Source organism: Selaginella moellendorffii, unplaced genomic scaffold (assembly GCF_000143415.4).
Source record: "Selaginella moellendorffii unplaced genomic scaffold, v1.0 SELMOscaffold_15, whole genome shotgun sequence".
NCBI classification, from domain to species: domain Eukaryota; kingdom Viridiplantae; phylum Streptophyta; class Lycopodiopsida; order Selaginellales; family Selaginellaceae; genus Selaginella; species Selaginella moellendorffii.
In genome coordinates, this window is record NW_003314276.1 from 1,175,602 (window position 1) to 1,197,905 (window position 22,304).

The 22,304-nt window shown below is 40.8% G+C and overlaps 3 protein-coding genes across 6 annotated transcripts; 2 read left to right on the forward strand and 1 right to left on the reverse strand.

Moving 5' to 3' along the window:
- Positions 1 to 163: 163 nt before the first annotated feature.
- On the reverse strand, positions 164 to 1,424 carry LOC112346527. 2 transcript variants are annotated; one of them, XM_024675679.1, is made up of 5 exons: positions 1,166 to 1,424; positions 960 to 1,060; positions 775 to 888; positions 544 to 643; positions 164 to 385 (listed from the first exon to the last, which is right to left on the reverse strand). In XM_024675679.1, exons 1-5 carry the CDS (start codon positions 1,186 to 1,188, stop codon positions 334 to 336), a joined length of 390 nt encoding a protein of 129 aa, XP_024531447.1. In that variant the 5' UTR covers positions 1,189 to 1,424; the 3' UTR covers positions 164 to 333. The 2 variants fall into 2 exon arrangements, 1 of the variants encoding a protein (XP_024531447.1); XR_002992464.1 differs by having other exon boundaries at positions 775 to 868; positions 960 to 1,424.
- Positions 1,425 to 1,725: 301 nt separating this feature from the next.
- Positions 1,726 to 4,427, forward strand: LOC9633503 (phosphatidylinositol 4-kinase gamma 6). The gene is made up of 2 exons (XM_024675622.1): positions 1,726 to 2,073; positions 2,156 to 4,427. Exon 2 carries the CDS (start codon positions 2,180 to 2,182, stop codon positions 4,193 to 4,195), a length of 2,016 nt encoding a protein of 671 aa, XP_024531390.1. The 5' UTR covers positions 1,726 to 2,073; positions 2,156 to 2,179; the 3' UTR covers positions 4,196 to 4,427.
- Positions 4,428 to 4,571: 144 nt separating this feature from the next.
- Positions 4,572 to 6,545, forward strand: LOC9632982 (magnesium transporter MRS2-I). 3 transcript variants are annotated; one of them, XM_024675625.1, is made up of 11 exons: positions 4,573 to 4,875; positions 4,934 to 4,963; positions 5,030 to 5,207; positions 5,257 to 5,378; positions 5,482 to 5,556; positions 5,612 to 5,833; positions 5,903 to 5,947; positions 6,008 to 6,052; positions 6,108 to 6,137; positions 6,196 to 6,315; positions 6,392 to 6,545. In XM_024675625.1, the coding sequence occupies exons 1-11, from the start codon at positions 4,648 to 4,650 to the stop codon at positions 6,476 to 6,478; spliced, it is 1,182 nt and encodes a 393-aa protein (XP_024531393.1). In that variant the 5' UTR covers positions 4,573 to 4,647; the 3' UTR covers positions 6,479 to 6,545. The 3 variants fall into 3 exon arrangements, with proteins under 3 accessions (XP_024531392.1, XP_024531393.1, XP_024531391.1); XM_024675623.1 differs by having other exon boundaries at positions 6,196 to 6,545; XM_024675624.1 differs by lacking the exon at positions 6,108 to 6,137 and having other exon boundaries at positions 4,572 to 4,875; positions 6,196 to 6,545.
- The last annotated feature ends 15,759 nt before the right edge of the window (positions 6,546 to 22,304 follow it).

Genomic DNA, 22,304 nt, shown 5'->3' on the forward strand with positions numbered 1-22,304 from the left:
CGGAATCAAAGCTTAGAGTCCACGATGTAATAAATAAACTCTCATCCAATTAGAGCGCGCCACAGTCAAAGTTAAAGCCTGTGATTGAAGCTTTTTGCGCGTCCTCCAGTACTTCGTGGCTCTCACAGCGCAAGAACAAGGACGTTTGAGAAAGGGAAAACAATGGCCAAACAAAGGGAAAGAAATTTTTTAACGGACGTGGGGGTGGCTATCGTGCCACTTCGTGGTTGGACGATCACAGAGAGGTGGTACATGCTCCCTCGAATTCCTTGCTTGCGATTGCGTCCTTTTTAATTCATTTTGATGAGCATTGCCACGGAGAGCCTGGCAGCATCAGCTTTGATTTCCTTTTCTTTGGTTCCCCCAGGAATCGACGCTTTCGACACTGCAAGTGCGCAAAATATCTCTTTAGTTTTGTGGATAAAAGCATTAGCTCGAAACAAGAGAAAGAAAGCTTTTTTTTTGGCAATCGAAGGATCAAAGACATGATCGTTGATGTTAAGTGTCCCAATGCAAGTCAATGAATGGGAAAGGGATATTTACCTGTGGTTTCTATAGTTGCTCAATGGTTTTCGAGCATCTGGTTTCTCCAAAGCACGCGGACGATGGTATACGACACAGGAAAGCGTCGTGAAATCAAACGCTGCAATGCAAGACAGAAGAATTAGCTCTAAGAGACTTAAAAAGTAGTTTTGAAAAGAAACAAAATAAGCAAAATTAAGCAGAAGCATGCCAGTGTTTCTCTGCAAGTCAATGAATGCGAGAGATATTTACCTGTAGTTTTTATTTTGTTCTTCGAGCATCTGGATCCAAACTTATCTTCCAAAGCAATCAGAAAATGGTACACGACACTTCGTGAAATCAAAGGCTGCAGTACAAGACAGAAAACTTTAACCAAGAGACTTAATAAAACGAAGTTCTGAAAGGAAAAAAAAGAGAGAAAAAAACAGGAAATTTACCTCGTTTCGTGCTGAAATCTTTCGGGTTTATCGCCAAAGAAATCCTAAAAACACGTTCGTGTTCACGACGCGCAGCATCCCAGCCTCGTGACAGCTTAATGCTGCTCACATAGGTTTTTTTTTTAAAATAATCTCCGCCAGCGAAGACAAGGAAAGAATTCCGAGGCGGGACAAAAAAGCTTCCAGGAAACCAATTGCAAGCCTACCTCATTGTGCCCGTGCCGTGCATCTCACTTCCTCTTTCTCCTCACTCGCAGGCTCACAGCTGCTGGCAGCGATCCATCCAAATCCTGCCACAGCCGAGCGCGATGCGTAGCGACGAAATGGATGATGGCGCCGGTGGCCCGACTGACACAAAACCCCCTTAAACCCTAATCTCCGTGCCCAAGAACCCTAATCCCTGCCCACGTGGCGATAACGATGATCCCACTGACGCACGATCGAATCCGTGGGGCCTCTACCAAAATTTTCCAAGCGCGAATATAATGCGGCTGTGAACGGCGGCCTGACGGCCAAGCAAGGCAGCCGGCCGGTAGTTTCGCCACGCGTCGCTATTGGAGACTTCTTAGCCGTTGGCCTCCAGCACGGACGGCCCAGATCCAGTCTCCAGAGCCTTCGCCCGCTAATCCTATCTCAAACGCGTCATTAGCGCTAATGCTCGGCCTGTGCGGCCAGCACGTGGCGGCGGGGTGGCCGTCGATGCGGTCCATCACACGGTCAAGAACGCCGTCACTAATGCGTGTGCTCAATAGGGCTACATTTTGTATGCGTCTGTCGGCCTAGGGTTTGACGAGCCAGGAGGTGGAAGAGCGTCGCGATCTGTGAGGGAGCGCGGCTACAGGATTTCTTGTCGATTTGCTCGCCTCGATCGGCAACCAGTGGTTTCCCCTCACATTTCTGCCAGGAGTAACAGTGATCTCCTCGACGCACCCGTCGCCTCTCCTCGCCGAGGCGCTCTCTTTTGTTTCTGGAGTAGAGGATGATCCAGATCTGGCATTTGCATTGAGGACGCTCCCAGGGATCCCGATGTGATTCGTCCGGATCGAAATTTTGGCCCCCCTCTCTGGCTCGGTTGTGGAGAGTTCCTCGCCGCGAAGAGTCTTCCGTCTGAGAGGTATGCGGAAGCTCGGAATCTCCATTCCATCCTAGAAATATTGTGCTTAACGGGCTCTGCGCGGCTGCCCTCTCTCTTTCAGGCCAGATCTCTCCATCTCGCCAAGATGAGGAGCTTCCAGGGACCTGTCCAGATTCAGAAGCCCATGGCCTTGCCCGAGGTCTGCTATGGCGGATTGTCTGGCATCCATGCGGCTCAGCTTCGCGAAGTGGGGCGACGGCGCATAATCGTGCAAATCGACACCGGCAATGTGCTTGGCTTGGAGCTGGACAGGTCCGAGAAAGTCCAGTCCGTGAAGAAGAAGGTCCAGGCAGCGCTGTCCGTCCCGACTGAGCAGAGCGCGCTGGTTTTCGGCGACCATGTCATCGAGGACGATCTCAGTGAGGTCCGGAGCGACACTCCACTCTTGTTGACGCGGGGACTGCACAGGAGCTCTTCCACGCCGTGCCTGTCGCCAACGCTAGATGTCTCCCCGCCCAAGGACTGGAGCCAGCCAGTGGAGCTTGTGGGAGGCTCGTCCGAGTGCTCTCCGGCCATGAAGCAGCTGATTCAAGACTCGGTGGAGGCGATCCATGGCGGCGTGGTGCCGGTGCTGGCCACTGGTGGTCTGGGCGGAGCCTACTACTTCAAGGACTCGAGCGGACAGAGCATTGCCATCGTCAAGCCGACTGACGAGGAGCCCTTTGCGCCCAACAATCCCAAGGGGTTCGTGGGCAGGGTGCTGGGGGAGCCGGGGCTCAAGAGGTCGATTCGTGTTGGCGAGACGGGCGTTCGGGAAGTAGCAGCTTACTTGCTGGACTACGGGAACTTTGCGCGAGTCCCTGCGACATCTCTGGTGAAAGTTCGTCACTCGGTCTTCAACGTTAACAGGGAGATCAGTGTGAGCTACCAGGGGGAGGGGTCGCCCGTTGCAAAGATTGCCTCTTTCCAGCAGTTCGTGAAGCACGACAGTGACGCAAGTGACATTGGGACGTCCAGTTTTCCGGTCTCGGCAGTTCATCGCATTGGCATTCTGGATGTCCGGATCTTTAACACTGATCGACACGGTGGTAACATTCTTGTGCGCAAGGTGGAGAATGCGGGGTGGAGAGGTGGTTCTTTCGAGCTGGTTCCCATCGATCACGGGCTCTGCTTGCCCGAGACTCTGGACGACCCTTACTTCGAGTGGCTCCACTGGCCACAAGCCTCGATGCCGTTTTCAGAGGAGGAGCTGGAATACATACAGGCACTGGATCCTTACGAGGACGCGGAAATGCTCCGGAGGGAGCTGCCGATGCTGAGGGAAGGCTGCCTTCGGATGCTGGTCCTCTGCACCATCTTTTTGAAGAACGCGGCTCGCTCGGGGCTGACTCTCGCGGAGATAGGCGCCATGATGAGCCGTGAGCTTTGTGGTGACAACGAGGAACTCAGTGAGCTGGAAAAGGTCTGTATGGTGGCCAAGCTTCAGGCGGACAAGGCTTTGGCCGAGGAAGCTGAGGAGGAGGAGGAGGAGGATCAGATCGATGAGGAGGACCTGGAGCTGGAAGACGACATCCTGGGCAACTTCTCGATCGAGATTGACGAGGAATCGGGTGGTGAAGTGGTTGCTGATGAAGCGGATAAAGCAGCGGAGGAAGAGGAGGAGGGGGAGATGCTGCACGACGCCATCCTGGGCGAGCTCGGGAAGAACAATCCCGGAAACGGCTACTACGCCGGACGGAACGTTCTACTCCGCCTTCGTCCGTTTGGAAGTCCCAAGTACAGCAGCTACTACAAGAACAGACAAGACACCAACAAGCTGCGGAGGTATTTCAGTGCGCGCAACACTTGCTCGCTTTCACATCAGCGCCACCACCACCACCACCACCACCACCATCGCCGCCGCCGCTCCTCATCTTCGTCGACTGGGTCAGCGGCAGCAGCGGCGCCATCAACACCAGTAACATCGTCGGCACCGGGAGCAGCAGCAGTGGCAATCCCAGCGGGGGACACTCCGGAGAACTTGGTGTTCTCTGCGATGAGCGACGAGGAGTGGGAGGCGTTCCTGGGACAGTTTGAGGAGCTGCTTGAGGATGCGTTCGTCCGGCGCAAGACTGACAACCTCAATTTTGTACAGAGGCTGGGAACATCTTGCCAGTTTTAAGTGTGGTGAGTAGTTTCCCTTCAATGTATAATGTAGATAGCGTGAGAGAGAAAAGAGAGAGAGGGAGGGAGATGGATATTTTTTTTTTTCTAGTAGTGTTAGTGAGTGAGTGTTCTTTCTTTTTCCCTTGCGAGCTCGCTAGCTAGCTACAGAGCCGAGCGACGAGAAGCCATAGCCAGCAAGCAGGAGCAGCTTTTGTTTGGATAAACGAAGAAAAAAAGAGTTTTTGTAAGCGTGTCCTACGGTAGAACGCTAGCTGTCCGTACAATTTTCTTTATACGGTATAACTTTAGGTGTTCGTACTGAGTACGGCAGGACATTCTTTGTACGGTAGATCATGGGAGGCCGTTATGGGGGCAGAGGGTTTTTAAAAACTCGGCGTTAAGGGTTTAAAAGTTTTTTTAGGGCTGAGGTGCAATGTAGCTGGAGCTGGCCGCGAGAGCGCTCGATCCATGGCGAAGGCCGCGTCGCCGGGGGCGGATTTGGGGAAGAAGGGGATGGCTTCCCGAATCTGGTGCGTGCTGGACTCGAATGGGGAGCCGGTGACGCTGGACATGGACAAGGCGGCGGTGATGCACCGGGCGGGGATCCATGCTCGGGATTTGCGCATTCTGGACCCGCTTCTGTCGTATCCATCCACGATTCTAGGTCGGGAGAGGGCGATTGTGCTCAATTTGGAGGTATGTAGCTCAGCGACATCGCTATTTGGCTCACGCCGTGGCTTGAATCAATGCGCAGCATATCAAAGCGATCATCACTGCCGAGGAGGTGAGCTCCATCCAGTTCTTCCTCCTGTGATCCTTCCTTCTCTCTTTTTGTGTGAATATTTCCCAGGTGCTACTCCGCAATCCAACCAACGAGCATGTCATTCCAATTGTGGAGGAACTACGTCGACGCTTGCCTCTCCAGACTCTGGAAAATGGAGCCGAGGGTCTCGCGCTTTTGGAGAGAACAGACAGCAAAAAATCCGGAAGAAAGTCAAGCGTGCAAAGTGACCCCGAACGGGGTGAAGGTGAGTTGCTAGAAACAGAGTTTCCTTCCTCTCATTTTCCATATTTCAGTCACCCCTTTCGAGTTTCGGGCTTTGGAAGTAGCACTGGAAGCGATTTGCAGCTTTTTGGACGCACGAACAACCGAGCTGGAAACTTCGGCATACCCGGCTCTAGACGAGCTCACGTCAAAGGTAAAGCCTCTTTCTCGTCGAACAGCATACTAGAGCTACGAGTTTTCCAGACATTCATGAGCGCTGGCTTGCATCTTCCTCGCTCATTGTATCTGGAATGCAGATCAGCAGCCGGAACTTGGATCGTGTCAGGAAGTTGAAGAGTGGAATGACTCGGCTCATTTCTCGTGTCCAAAAGGTAGTCATGCTTTTCGTGCCTTGTCCTTCCCATTATTTCGTTGTTGATATCACAGGTAAGAGACGAGCTTGAGCAACTCTTAGATGACGATGACGATATGGCCGAGCTATTCCTCACGAGAAAGGCAGGCTCCTCGACACTAACTCCAGCCTTGCTGAGTAATTTTCCTGCGTCGCCAGTGCTTGGCTCAAAGCTTTCGGCAGTGAGCAGAACAAAGTCTCTTGCCTCTACTCACGGCAGTGACGACGATGTTGAAGAAGTGGAAATGCTGCTCGAGGTACTCAGCTTGCGTACAACACGGTTTATTTGCTTTTGCTTACACTTAGACATGGTTTCTTTTATTCAGTGCTACTTCATGCAAGTGGATGGTACTCTGAACAAGCTTAACACGGTGAGTTCGTCCATTCGCCCCAGTGACTGAGCTAACTAGCTGCGTTTCACATCCTTCCAGCTTCGTGAATACATAGATGACACGGAAGACTACATAAATATCCAGGTTTATTTCCTCTTTCGCGTTTCCCTTAATGAAACTTAGTATGTCAATGTTGCAGCTTGACAACCACCGCAATCAACTTATACAGGTTGAAAGTGGTGCTGATTCCTCCTTCTCGCTGACTTTATCCGATGTGTCGATTCCAGTTGGAGCTAGTTCTCAACGCGGCTACGCTGGCAATGGCGTTGTATTCGCTGGTGGCTGGAATTTTTGGGATGAACATACCTTATCCCTGGAACGACGACCACGCCTACCTTTTTAAATGGGTTTGCAATCTCTTGCGTTGCTCTCCATGGTTCGTTCATTCACAACATTGTGTTTTTGGTTTTATCCTGACCGCAGGTCGTGGTTGCGGGGTGTATGCTTTGCGTTGGTTTGTTCTCCATCGTCATGGCCTACGCTCGCCATAAAGGCCTCGTTGGGACGTGAAGAAAAGATTTTCCGGCTGTAAATAATTCATAGAATCAAAAATCTTCTGACCGAGAGCTTGGCTCTAGTTCTCTTGCGTGACTATGTACGAAGATGGTGAAGTCTGACGGGAACAACACCAAAAACCATATGCAAATGGCGTTGCAAGAGGCCTTTGTTTTAGCCGCTAGTGTTGACAAAATATGTCTGCAAATGAAAGAATTTGCTAGATGCTTTAAATCTTGTTGCACGCAACTAAGTTTTATGAGAGTTCAAGCACCGCCCATGGTCTCTTGCCATTACAATTCTGAAGTGTCATGCTATTGACTACCACATGCCTCCTTTATAATGCTGCAGTTTCATATGAGGTTGTCGTTCAGAAGGTGCTGAAGGACTACTTAGTTGCATTGTACATTGCTCAGGGACTACCAGCTAGGCTCATGATGACTTTCAACTAAAATTAAATTCTAGATAATACAAAACATTTCATAATAATATATTTGTGTAGCTAAGTATTATCTCTATATGATGATGAAATACATTTTCAGTTAATACAAAGATATAGCAAATATATAATATCATCCCCCATTAACATTTAGCACTGAGCAGTAACTAAAGACTTGATTAAAGTGGATATTGTTAATAGAATTTTGTAATTATGTTAGAAGCATGAGCAAAATGAGAAGCAGGTTTCCACTTTAAGTTAATCACTACCATACCAATATTTAGAATCAAGCAACCGTAAGAGTAGTGATCTAAAGAGGAGGAGGTGGTGGAATACAAGGAAGATCTATGATACAGCCATTGTCCAGGAAAGGCATGCCCATGGAGCATGTCCAAAGCAAATCCTCTAGCATGTGGCCATGCCTACAATCCTAGAACTTAGAGCAATCCTTCATTAATTGCACAGGCCTAGACCACCCAAGATCTTCAATATGCATAAAATCCATCATTCTAGCATACCACCTTCCATCACCATACCAGAACATCCTGTTGCAGCCCCGCTTTGAAGCCAAGCCATGTTGCTCACTTTGTAAAGAATATGACATTTTCCTTGAGGCATGAAATCTAAGGAGTTAAGACTGAGTTTGTGGCAGCCCACTAATGAAATACTGCGGGAGTGTATACCAATGCCTTCCACCTCAAATGTCTTTCAAGAGCTGCTGAAGAAAACACTGCTTTATGCCTTTTGAGGTGGAAGGCATCGGTATACACTCCCGCAGTATTTCATTGCCTCAGTGGGTTGCCATAAATTCAGTCTCAACTCCTTAAATTTCATGCCTTCAAGACTGGTGTCTACTGTAAGACACTGCTTGGTCCAAGAGCTGTTGTAAAACCATGGATGAAGGAAGATCAAGCTAGTAAATGAACTAAAGATATTGCAAGAGTGTGTGGTCTTCCTATAGGCCAAACCTTTGATCAAATTGAAAAAGAAGGCTAAATTAGAAACTTCTTTATAAATAGAATCCAAAATAGTAACATGAGTAACAACATAATTAGTAGCATACTATTATCATAGTTCTTGAGTAAAATATCAACCATTTTAACTAGTCTAACACATTAATAAAATTGAGTGTGGTTTGTTGCAGGGATGTCACTTTGTAGTATATAGTTAGCCTATATAGTTTAAAGACAAACTACAAAATTAGACAAATGTGCTCCTAGTGTTATAAGCAGAAGGAAGTAAATGAACTCAATTATTTTATTCATGAGAAATAAAAAATTGAATTTATTGTTCAAAATTTTGAATAGTATACTTTGATTACAAGTTAATTTGAGGATGGTGAAATGTTGAAGGAAAGAAACTAGTCAAAACGTGAATATAAATTAAGGATTTTGATAATTGACATTATCATGAAAGTGGAAGATCTCCTTGTAGATAAGCTTAGTTGATGTTCTCCATTAATCATTTTCTAACATGCAGTTAGAAATGTCCCATTTTAAAAACTAGTAAACCACAACTCAAATCCTTAAGAAAGTGAAAGAACAATGAAGAAATCTATAGAAATAAATTTTAAAGACCTTGGATCAAAAGAAAGTGGTTGTAAAAGACCAAATATAAGATGTTAAGGCATTTTAATCTGTTAACATATATTGCAAGTACAGATGAAACATATTGTATTTATATTAATTTTCACATCTAAAGCTGTGTTTTGCAAGATAATTAGTTATCTTCAGCTGTTTTAAAAAAAACTTAGAAGAGCTCAGCTTATTATTAGCTTTTAGAAATACTTTATTTCCTACCTATAATATCAACCTCACAAGGGTATGTTACTTAAAGTCTTCCTGAGAAAGATTTCTTCTTATGTTATAAAATAGATAATTAATTTTAGTCATGTTAAAAATGACATGGGTCCCATTCTTCTTTAGTTGGGGACATGTGGAGCATATAAGCAGACCTAGTACAAATGGCATTATTATAATAATATAGCTCTTTATAGCTTTGTTATTTTTAAGGTAATGATGTTATATTATTTTTGACTAAGGAAAAATTTTGGTAATCTCTTGATGCTGATAAAATAACATCAATTTAGACTTTAATTTGGAAAAAAAAATTAATAATTATGTCTATGAAGCTTTTACTATTTATTTTATTACTAGTAATTCCATTGATTACTACTCAAAATGTACGTAATAGTGCTCTTTATAAGTTTCACTCAAATAGCTATATCCGTTCAATTCTAGGATTTATTAAAATTTGTATTGAGGACATTAATAGCAATAGAATCTTGGGAGATACTTGGAGTTATACAGTAGATAATGTTCCTAATACTGTTATAAGATTTCGTACATCTGAAGAGTCTAATGCTGAGTTCCAATCTTGTGCTATTGAACCTAATACTTTTGTTGAAGTGTCTGCATCACAGCTTATTAATAGGTTTGAAACATTATTTGGCATGTTGAAAATGTATGCCCGCCTTGGGGCTTATGGCCGTCTTACAGTAGTTTCAGAAAATTATGAACTTGAATATATTAGTACGGGTCCTGCTAATAGAGATCCTAATGAACCATTTCCATCAGTTAATAATATAAAACTTCATCAGGATTTAGATTTTAATAATTGTTGGCCTTATGAGTATAAACTCATTAGTGGTCCAGCCAAATCTTTTGGTAGCTATCTTCTTGCTGGAAATAGTTTGATATCACAAAATAGGATGTATCGCCTCACCATGCAAGATGATTGCAATTTAGTGTTATTTCTTATATCACCTAAAACATTTATATGGTCATCAAAAACTAAGGACAAAGATACAAATTGCTATCTTCAAGTTGAATTAAAAGGGAGGTTAGTAATAATAGGAAGTAAAAAAACTATTTATATTGTAAATATATATTGTGTCAATTGTATTATGATGGCAGGAGCAACACTCTTTATTTGCAACACAGGCCATGTTTGCATGTATGACACTGATATTAGGAAAGAACAATGGTGTTTTTAATAGATTTTCTTTTTATCTACAAGTGATTTTTAGCTATGCTTTCCAACGATGCTACCTACATCTTGCTTGGCTGTTACATTTCCTGTTGCAATACTGTCCAACAATGTTGTGTTTAAAAAGTCCGTCAAGTTTATGTAATACAAATGATAATTTGTTTTGTTTGCTTGCGATATCACCTTTTCATTTTAATGTTATATATAAGAAATTTAATATTTATACTAACTAGAAATTTTAATATTTATACTACGTAGAAACTATTTATGACATGCCTGAGTTTCTCCAAGTATGAGTACAACTGCTTATGATTTCTTTTTTTGAATGTAATTTCCTTCATATCAATGATCAATTAATTGGTTGCATGGACTTGGGTCTTTACTCAAAATTTAGTAAATCATCATGTGGAACTAAAATTTATATGGTGGTTAATGAAATTTTACTCTATAAGTTTCTTACCAAAAATAATGAAAAAAAATCTACAAGAAAACTAAAGGTTCTACAATCAATTTTGCAACTAATTATCAGCTTAAAGCAGAAACATAAATTCCATTATAACAAAAATGACAGAAGTAACAAGGCAACCAAACATACAGAAAAAATAGAAATAAGCATTGGTAGAAAAGTAGAGCATATATATCACCAAGAATTTGTAATAAAATGAAAGTAATATATTTAAATTTTAATGCACAAATATAACACTTTGAGATAAGTTCTTTCTAAATGACAAAAAAACCGGACTGCTAGATATACTTGGATGAAAGAATTTATTGCTTTCATCCGTGACTCTTTGCAGCCCTTATTATTTCTTTCTTCTGTAGCTTTATTATTCACACTGACCCAAGATTTGATGTTGACTCACACATTCTTCATTGTGATTGCATTCAAGCAGAGCTATTTGAAAATAATCAGTCAAATATAATAATGAGTTAAACAACACATTTGCTTGCTGTGTTAACAACACAGCAAACCTAACCCTAAACTTGCCAAGTGTCTGATCACTGCCAGGTATTGTGCTCAAAGAATATTCATTATCACTGCCCTAAATTAGCTGGTTATACTAAGGTCTTATTGATGGAGGCTATATACATATCATATTCTAGAAATTACTAGAGTCATTTTTTGTCTCATCCAAATGATCAAGGTCAATGTGGCTACCAGTCCTGGCCCAGGCCTGGGGTGGCCTCCCCTTCCTGAGAACCATGGCTCCCAAGGCTGTCCCAGGCCTGGGATCAAACTGCTGCGGGGGCCTAGGCCCTTCGTTCTTAAATCTATACTAGTACTTGGGTGAATATAAAAATTGATTTTATACAATTTTATGGTAGTAAATATGACCCAGCTAGTAAGAGTTGCTAGATAGAATCATAAGGACAATGACAATGGACTTATCCCTGGTCAGTCAAACCATCTTGGAAAACCATCAAATAGGATAAGACACGTGCAAAAGCAAATGGATAAGACCCTAGACATAGGATCTGCTGTTGTGTGAGATCATTTGGGCCAGAGAGATGTTGACTTCTGCCAGGGTATCCAGGGGGAGAGGTCCTTCGTCTCCCAACCATTTATATACCCAATATGGGCACATGCATTTGTGCTGAGTCAGAGAATCTAGGATCAATTTAGTGTGCAAGGAAGTAGATCATTCTTCAATGGTCTAAGCTATCATGCTTAGCACATACATTGTGCACCATGAACATCCCTATGCTCAAGTGGTGCAAGCTCCTAGGCCTCCATCTCTAGCACCAGGCAGTGCTGGTCCATTGTTATCCATTGGGCCATAGGGAAAGTTAAAAAATAGACAAAGTTTATTAGTAGGAGAGGAGTTAGTTAATATAAAGTTTCTTTGTATACAATATTGATGGTGAATGTTGATGAATTGAATGGAATTAAGCAGCCTTGTGTATAAGTTGTGTCAACTTAAATTACAAGTTGTTGTGATGATGTGCATCTTAAGAGTGCAATATAAAGCTGCCCATGGGTAAAGATTGGCTAGGGTAAGTAGATGCCCACATGATCAAATGTTTGACTTTGGCATTTTGAAATTGTCAAGCAATATCCAAGAAGAAGAGGAAATTGTTTTCGAGACATATGAAATGGAATATCTGAATCAAAGGGTGTTAAGTTAATGCATGGGATAAATATTCTAGTACCTTTAAATTCACTTGTAATTATTTTACAGTCCAAAATTTTAGGTGAAGTTCTTTTGACCATTAGTCAAGTCCCATTACATAATCCAATTGTTGGAGACATGTTTCTCAGAAGATGACTATACAACCTTCTTTTAGTATCAATTTGTGTGACTTTATTGATTTTGAACATCTTGAAGATTTCCCAATTGAATTTCTGAACTCTATCACTCCCTCTAAGCTACCACCATGTAAATTTGAGATGGACCTAGTAATTGAGAGATGATGTTGTTGTTAATTGGAAATGTATCATCATTAAGAGGTGTTAAAATAGCTCTATTTGTTGCAATTTGAAAATTTGAAATGTCTTCAATGCATGGGAATACAAAATTAGTAATAGAGGTAGTTCTAATTAGTTCTGAAGGAAGAAGGATAGACTCAAGTAATAAAATAGGGTTTTGTGAGTAATTATTTCCATCACTAACTTTTAATAGCCATTCTGCCTAATTTGGGAACTTGGGGCTAAACCACATGTTTGTTTGCAATTAAAACTTTTTAAATAGATTCTATGGACTATTCATTCTTACAAATGTGAAAACAATTTGTGCTTAATGACTATGTGGGGCAACTAGTAATGTTTAATGGAAGTCACCACTTGTAACAATAACAATGCTACCAAATGGAAAATTATTCTATTTTAAGTCTTTTAGGTAACAATCAACAATTGAAAAGGCAAATGTATGAACTATACTAATTTCATCCCAAATAAGCATTTATATTGCTTTCATAGATCTACCAGCATTGCTATTAGGTGTTAAATTAGAAATAAATGTATTATTAATAAGAACTAGTAACTTAAAAGTTGTATAGGATATTTGTCCATTGTGTAGTGCTTGCAATGCCTATCCATGCTATACAAACCACTTTTTTTATTGTAGAACTCAAAATATTTTACCATTGCATTTAATAAATATGTTTTGCTAGTGCCACTAGGGCCATCAATAAAAATAAATGGTTGGTATCAGTCGGACACTCTACAATGTTAACAATTTCATTAAATATAGTTAATTGATTAGCATTCAAGTTTTTAATATCATAGTAAATTTCTATATATGAATGGTTGTAATTTGGTATTGATTGAATAGAGGTATCTAAAGTTGGGATAAGTAAGTTATATGATTAGTTTTTTTTATCATATATTTTTATTTTTGAGTTAATGTCTATTAGAGCAAGTTTATATTGGCATACAATATTTATTCTACCAAAATCTTGAGAGAGCTGATCCTTAAAAACATCCCAAAGATATGGTGGGTCTTATGGATTGCAAAAATACATATGAAAGTAAAGAGTTAACACAATTTTGTAGGTAATTGGAAATTGCATGCTTCTTGTAAATAGTTATACCACTCATTATCATCATCAAGAAGACCAATAGCAATAACAACTTGTTGAAAGCTTTGGTAAGTTATATCATTAATTGTTTTAATATTGTCGAAGGATGTGATACTTTTTTTATGAAGAAGAATAACACGTAAGTGGTACAACTCGGTATTTAAAGGAGATATTAAGTATAGTCGAGGAATAACCTTTTTCTTTTTCTGATATTGCCATACATTTGTGAAACATTAAGAATTCACTTTAAGTTATTGAAGAACACAAATTTTGATAATGAGAAATCATAGTTATAAACTCAAGAATCTAGAAAAAAATTTCACTTACTTCTATGTTATGAATGTGACTTCAGGTATTGAAAGCTACCTGTCGACTAGTTTTTACAAACACTCTTTGCTTACTGCTACGACGGTAGGAAGTTGGTATTGCTAGTTCCCTTTATCAACCCCTCTTGTTCAAGTGTTAGTTTACTAGGCTTAGCACCTATACTTAGCTAGATGGATATAAAGTAAGAACTCCTATGTATTTCTAACTAAGCATATTTGGCCTGGCTCTTAGTTCTCTTTTGCTTTGTCTTACACTAGCTTGACAAGAACCCTTGCATATTGAGACTACTCCCTTAATATCACTAGATGGTAGTTTACCGTATCTGCCAAATACCCTCGCTATTCGAACTTGTCCCAGAGACTAACTCCTGATACTAAAGGAAGCTTGGGGTGAAAGCCCAAAACGTGTGTTCCTCAAGGGGGTGAGGGTGGGGGGGATGTGGGGGGTTTCATTCCAAATGTATAGTAGGGATAGTGGGTAGGTCCTTACGTGCTTGTTCTTGTTCTGTGTCCGGCTTGGGTTTAAGCTCAAGTTCCATTCCATGCTAGCTGGTGGAATACCTATATCCTTGCGTTAGGCCACCGGTATGCCGAAATAACGCCAGATTTTGTTTGGCTCCATTTTGCATGCTAGTCCTGGCATTAGGATGCTAGATACTCTAGGATTATTCCAAGTCATTCTGTGCTCATGTCCCTTCACTTCTTGGGCTCGGGAGTCATTCCGTGCTCTAGTGTCATTGCTTCTTGGCTGGATACTTGGAAGTTTAGCACCGTTCCTTCAATCAGTGGCCCAAGGCCCTGAAATTTAGGTTCCACACCATTGTCCCTCAAACATGTGGCATGTGGCACATAGCATGTGACACATGGCACATGGAAGGTTTAGGTTCCACTTCTATAGTTATCCTATGGTAAATCACTATAGGATAAAGGGTAAAAACCACATATGCTACATTTGGTATCAGAGGATGAGTTTTGGCGAGTACTATCCAATGAGATTGGGCAACTAGTCTCGTTGCATACATAAAGATGAAAATGATGATCTGAGTGGTTACATGTTTAGGTGCAAAGGCTTCACATTCGTTCCCTAGGTATGGATTTTGGTTACCATTTTGTACTGTAATAATGTGAGCTTGCTCTTGGGCTCATAAGAGGGATTGAGTTGTTCCATTTTGCACAATTTTACACTTGGGCTTGTGAGAGAGGCACATTAACAACTCAAGGTTACACTTTGAGTTGGCAGGATTAATATTAGCCTATTGATGGTTCCATGAGTAGTTCTTTATACCATGAGAAAAAATAAATCTTCCCTGGGTTTGCTATGACTGACAAATAGGCTAGTTTGTAGCTGTTTAGCACGGTACTAGTGGATCTTTCCTAGGCATGATTATAAGTGGATCAATTAAGACTGTAGGGGTTAGTCTATTGGTTCAAGTAGTCATTGCCATGTTCTCTCATAAACTTTTCTTGGATTGGACTGATGGTAGTGCGAATGCAAGTTTGAGGTTTTGTCAAAGATGAGACCGAAAAAAGAGTTGTCAAGGATGAATGATCAAACACGTAAATCATCTTTTCTTCTTGAAGAGATGATTTGTAACGAGGTGTGACTCATTGCTCGTGTTCACAATATGCAATCAAGAGTCTCTACCTTGATGCATGTTGAAAATGATAGTCTTACAAATAGTGAGTTATGGGATGGATAATGGTGAAGCACTAAGCCATTTTGTCTAAGCTTGTTATTGAAAACTTGGGTTGCAATGCTTAATTCTTTTCCGGGGAACTTTGCTATTACTCCTTGAGTAGCTTGGTGTTGGATTAGTTTTGAGTTTAATTGAAAAGAGAGTGACATGAGTTTATCTATGTTGTGAATAAAAGTTAGTGGTGTTAAGTGTTATAAATCTTTATTAGTGGGGTATGGCATTTATGTTGCATTTTGTCGAATAGAATTAGCATTTGATACTCACATAAACCTTTGAAGTAATGACATGGGTGTTGCTCATAGTGTTGTTTGATTGATAATCAAGTTATTGTGATACTTATATCATATTTATGTCATAATAAGTAATCACCTTAGAGGTGATTTGGAGCAACCAAGACTTGAAAAAGTTCCCAACTTTCTAGATTCTCTCTAGAAGACCACACACAGTGTCTCACTTGGAAGATGATTGGGAAAGGACAATTTTTGGATCTAGTGGTAGGAATTGCTACCACAATTGGGGCTATCAGCCAATATGGTTAATTTAGTATTACACATGTAGGGGATCTATACGTCTTTTCTCCAATGCTTATTTTGGAGTTTACTTCCTTAAGAGGAGGTTCATGCCCTTTCTCTAGTCCTTATTATAGGGCTAAGACTCATTCAAAGATGAGTTAATGCACATGTCTTGTGTGGGAGGCAAGGTAGCACACTCTAGCTTTGCATTGGAGGATGTTCACACCTTGCATAGAGCTACGAATTGGAGATTCGTCGCAATTAGACACTATTTTAGCATCAGAAGCATGTTAGTGGTGGAGTGCTCCATGGCAAGTCTCATATGTCATGGAGCGTAGCAGGTGGCTTCAAGTTTCATCACTTGGGAAGTGGACGGCCTAAGAGTAGTGCTGGGCACTTGTGCTCGTGGGAGTTTCTTCAGACAAGTTTGTCTTCCTCAACAAGAAGAGGCAATTGTTGAGAGAGAGGCAGCAACAGGGGCCTTTATGGCAGTGCTCAAGGCATGCATTGGCACGAGAGTGGTGATCAGTTGCCACCCAATGCTAGAGATGGAGGCCTAAGAGCAATAGGGTTTGCATGTTGAGTCTATTGTGCTGCATATGCTGTCCTATCTATTCTATTTTCCAGCTTTTTGAGTAAGGTGGATATAACTTTACTCCATTATTTTTTTTGGTAGATGGATTGCTCAGACCTCACCAGCTCCTCTACTGCGTGTTCCTTGATGCTGCTGGAGGAAGAAGACATGGCATTTTTGGGAGAGAGACCCATGCACCACCTATGGCATTTAAAACACAAGCCCTTCTAGAAACAAGAGGTTGCAGAGAGACCCATATATATATGAAGATTGTATTTACAAGCCAGGAAATCTAGCAATCCCTATAAGTTACATCAAGACCACTCCATCATCACCACCATCTTTGGCTTGAGCACTCTACATGAACTTTTTGCTCTACGTTGGGCCTTGGGAAGCCTTTGGTCTACAAACTCCAGAAGCCGCCAAGTGGAAGCAACTCAGGTCAGAACAGCAGGTTGAGAAGATCACCACCACCACCACTACTTCAAGAAACAAGCAGTTTCTCAGGTTTTTTCTGGGGCCTCACATCAAAGAAACTCTGGCGGACAGGAAGAATTGACTCAAGAACCAGCTCACTCTGCTGACGAAAGCTGCAGCTCTCAGGACACTAGAGTCACTTTTTGGAAGTGGTGACATCCAAGTGAGCTCAAGAGCTTTGCTGCATGGCTACCTCTTCTATGAGCCTGCGCTGTGGAAGTTCCTATGCACAATGAGCAGTGACTTTCAAGGCAGCGCATATAGAGACTCAACCATGAACTCTAGGCACTGGAAAGGCTGGTGGATGGACGTGGAAGGATTCCAAACTTTTGCGTCCACTCCAGAGCGTGTGACGAGCAAGTGGTATATCACTCCAAAGATGGAGTGGCTTTCTCCGGTGGTGATCCATGAAGACGAGGAGAGCTTTCTTCACGGCACACTCAGTGGTGATGGACTGGTGGATATGGCTGCCAAAGTTGCTGAGGAAGCAAGCAGGATGGACAGGGACAGGATGAGACTCATATGGTGATGGAGATTTGTCTTCAAAGCGATGAGTGTCACTGGATTTGGAGTGAGATGAGCAGGGGTTTTATCGTCGAGGATTCCTGGCTGGATACCAAAATTTACAGTCCTCACGACTTCGTTATGTCTTGGGGTCCATGAAGCTAGAAGAGTGGAAATCCGCTACTCCATGTTCACAAGAGCTTGGAAGATTTCCGATGGTTGGAGATGATCATGAGAGTTTGGAAGTTTTCCAAAGATCACAAGAGCTTTGAAGTTTCCTTTTTGCTGCTGGATGATTTGATCAACCAAGAACTCTCTATTTTTACAGTTTGACCAGCAAAGCTTTTGATCTTTGGGAAAGATTCCACTGGCTGAAATGCACTGAAAAAGTCCTTATTATAATGTAATGTGGGAGCAATGATGAGCTGGATCCAATGGCCAGCGAGGCTCCGCATTCCCACCATTTATACCAGGGCTAGGGTTTTCTTCTCTTAGGCTGGCATGCGATGGGATACATCAATTGGCTCTTTTGGCAACACTCGATTGCATTCAAAAGGTCAGTCTTTATGCCCATCTGTATCCCTCAGTAAAAATCTTTTGTTTTCTATCTGCCCTAATAATTGATCATCTCCATTTCCAAAAGAAACTGTTGAAATTAATGTCACACCTTCGACATGTATTGAATGCTATTCAACACAGACATACACATTCCACCTACAATAATAACATTGAAAACACTAACCAGCACCAACATACAGATAGACTTTACAACAGTAATATTCAAGAGGCTATGGAGTATCGACATCAAACAAATCTTAATAATTCCTCATTGAGTATTAATCACATTGAACAGCAGTCAATTTCCAATTCCCATTTGCCCCCTTCACCTCAGATTTGCAGCACACTTGCTAGCAATTACCTATATAAGGATACATCTATTTTGACAATGAATATAGGTCCTCTATCATATATTTGTAAGTATTGTCATGCCTCACACTTTGCCAATGAGAACAAGTCTATTTGTTGTTAGAGTGGATAGGTCTACATGCCTCCAATACTTCCATTGCCACCTTTTCTGTATTCTCACATAAACACTCTAATTTCAAAAGCAATATAAGACAATATAATAGTGCACTTGTTTTCACATCTACAGGAGCTAATATTGATACTTTTACAGGTCATGGTCCATATTACTATTGAATTCATGGATAAATCTATCACAAAATTATGCCATAACATCCTTCAATACATCAAAATCCAAGTTACAGTCAATAGTACATGCTAGACTCTAATGAGGCTATTGATATCAGAAAACAAATCCCTTTTAACATTAACTGTGATTATAATTTATTGCTTCAACTAGATATAATACTTTGACATATTAATCCATATGCACAAGCTTCTAGAATGGTGTATGAATTGGAACAAGAAAATATTTCAAGAACTATTATTTCTAGTAGCATTTTATGTAGAGTATATATGCTCATTAAAAATGAAGGCACAGAACATCGTCGATATACTACTCCATAAATTAATGATGTTGTAACAGTTTTCCAAAGTGAAGATGGGGTGCTACCTTTTGACTATGAAATGTGCATTCGTCCAAAATCATCAAAACCACAACATATATCTATTTTAAATACTAATTGTGATCTTATAGTTTACCTATTTCTTTTTCCATTTTCCACATGGAGATAGAGCATAGCATGCCAAACTTTCTTTTAACAAACATATAACACTCCTTCAATATTATGCTTATCGTTTGTCTAAAAGAGATTCAACATTACCAACTTCTATAGTTACATATGACCAAATTTTACATGCTGACAAACTCACCCAACAATATATTGTAGATGCCTATGTTAAAATTGAAAGCAACAATTTATAATATTATAGATCTAATCAAAAAAATCTGAGAGTTGATTTTTACACAAGTTTGATGGATTATGTTGCTTGCAAAGCTATTGATGCAAATGCTCAACCAGGAAAAACTATTATTTTACCTTTTACATTTACAAGAAGCCCAAGAGCTATGCAACAAAATTACTAAGATGCTATGATCATTGTAACAAAATATTGAAAACTTATAACTTTCACTTGCAACCCTAAATAGCTTGAGATATTACAAAATTTGCACCCTAATGAAGGACCTGATTTAATTACTAGGGTTTTTAACATAAAGCTAAAATATTTTCTTTATGATATTACAAAAAAATTATTGAGCAGATACATATTAATCAATAGTGTCACGGTCTTTAATTTTACTTTCATTGTCTAATATGCTTAGGAAATGATAATGTGGCAATCCTCTTTTATGGAATTTAATGATATATATAAATGCAATACATCTTCCAAAGATCGCATCCACGATTCGAGTGTAAGCAGCAATCATTGTGTTGAGTGAGATTTCATCCCTGCAAGGCATCGAATTGTAGAATTTTGTTGCGGCCTTGAAATCCTATCGATCTAACAAAGCTTTCAACCGGAGATTACAAGAGAAAGAATCCCACTGTGGCATTCTATCAAGAATCCCTTCGAAAGCCCCGAAATCCCTGACGGCAGCAAAAGCTCCAAGGAGAGAATTCCACAATACAACATCTCTTGTTGGCATTTTCTCGAAGAAATCTGCTGCCTCATAGGTGCTGGAGTTCTTGGCAATCACGGCCAGGAGATTGTTCCAAGAGAATAGATTGGGGCTGGCGATTCCATCAAACACCAACCTCGCATCATCCAAACTCCCACAGCTCCCAAACATCTGAATCATCTGATTACATAGGCAAGTTTCATGCCGCAGACCGATCGGCAAAACACTTGCATGGATTTCTCTCGCGAGTGCATCTGACCCTTTATTAGAGCCCAAACTATTTGAACTAATCATGATACATGGTTCATATGGACTACTAAATCCTTAAAGTCCATGCATGGAAAACAAAAAATGCTCCAAAAACTATTCCAAAAACTTCAATGATGAATTGTGTGGATGGGTACTTAGACTATTTTATGCCAAACAATGGTTGCACATTCCCTAAAAATGATGTTCCAATTGATAACAGATGGATTGTCCTATATAATAAATATTTATGTAAAAAATACAAAACCTATATAAATTTAGAAATATGTGCACCAATTAAAAGTATTAAGTATCTATTTCAATATGTTTGTAAAGGATATGATTGTGCAACCATTAAAATCCAAACAACTACTCAGCATGAAAATGTACTAAATTGGGATGAAATCACAAATTTTATAAATACATTTACCTATATATCTTCTTGACTTCCAAAATATATATTTTACATAAGGTTTGGAGCACAATGCCTTGCAAAGAGCAACACATAATGGAACAATGCTAACAAAGTGGTTCGAGTTCAATATTCATAATCCAAATGCAAGCAATATACATACATTCAAATACATTTATATTATATTTTCAATAAATCTACTAGCTAGTTGCCAAAATCTAGCAATTAAACTTCTATTACCATGGATGCAATTATACTTTTTCTTTTGGTTTGAAGGTATGCTTAATCAACTTAGTCATAAAGATTCATGAAGAGTTCATCACTTGCTGGCAATGATGAGGATGCAAAAAAGAATTATTTATAACATTGTTTTCTTTTATATGGGCTAGAAAAGGACAATTCTAGTCTAATAATTTCTTCCCTTCTACATAGCTGGAGTGGACAAGCATTTATATCTTGCACTTGCAAAATTACTATGACCAACTTACTTGTAGCATCAAAAGCTGTAAATGACTATTGAAATAAACTCCTTTAGACATGGGTCTCTCTGTTTTATTATTTTATTTTTTAAAGATGTGTTATTTTGCTCAAGTTACATATTGAAAACATTCTCTACTTCTTTCATTATCTACATATATAAAAACGAAGAGCTTAACCTCCCACAAAGCCATCTGGTCTTAGGCCTGGGGCAGCCTCAGGATGCATTGTTTTAGTAAAAGTTTTGTGGATTTTTAATGGAAAATTGGCATGGCTTGGTTTACTATTGGTTGGAGCCCCACCTATGCTGTGTGTTGACACAGAGACGGCTTGAGCAATGGAGCTCCCAAGCTCCCAGGAGCACTGCCGCTGCCTGTGAACCACAATTTGCAAAACACACATTATAGTGCACATTTTGCTTCGCTCCCATCTGTGGTGCCCTAATCGCATTGTGAAATTCTATCTTATCTTTGTCCGATCCAATTTCCCAAGCCAGCATTTTGGACTTTTTACTTTCCTCACAGGTTAGTGAAGAATTCTCTCAGTCGTGATGGCTGTAGGAGACGTGATTGCTCACAATCGGGACTGGAGTTGAGAGCGTAGAGAATTCTCCTGTTTTTCTTCTAAAAACGGCTTGTTGCTTAAGAGCGAACAACAACCAAAAATGTTGAAACCATTTTCTTCAACTAGTTTTACGCTCTTACAGTTCACTTGGTTTCAGAAAAGGCGAAGTATTTGCCGCAGAGACTCAAGAAAGGTTGAAGGCGTGTCCTCCACAGGGCGTGAGGAGGCAGCAGCTGGAAACATGAGTGTTCAGCAGCTTCTCAAATCCAAGCTGCATTCTCTAATGTTCATTTTTTCAAATTATAGAATTTATTAGCTAGGGCAGCTTGAGAGCATCGCCTCATTTGCGTCATTGGCTGGGTTCGTTGGAATTCTTATCCAGCAAAGCAATGCAACGTAAAGTCGACCTTTGAGGAATTTCCTTGGGATATTTGGGGCACTGGTCCAAAGGCTGGGATTGTGAGAGTTGACAGATCTGGTGACAAGGCTTCACCAAAGTAGCTATGAAATGCATGTACCCGC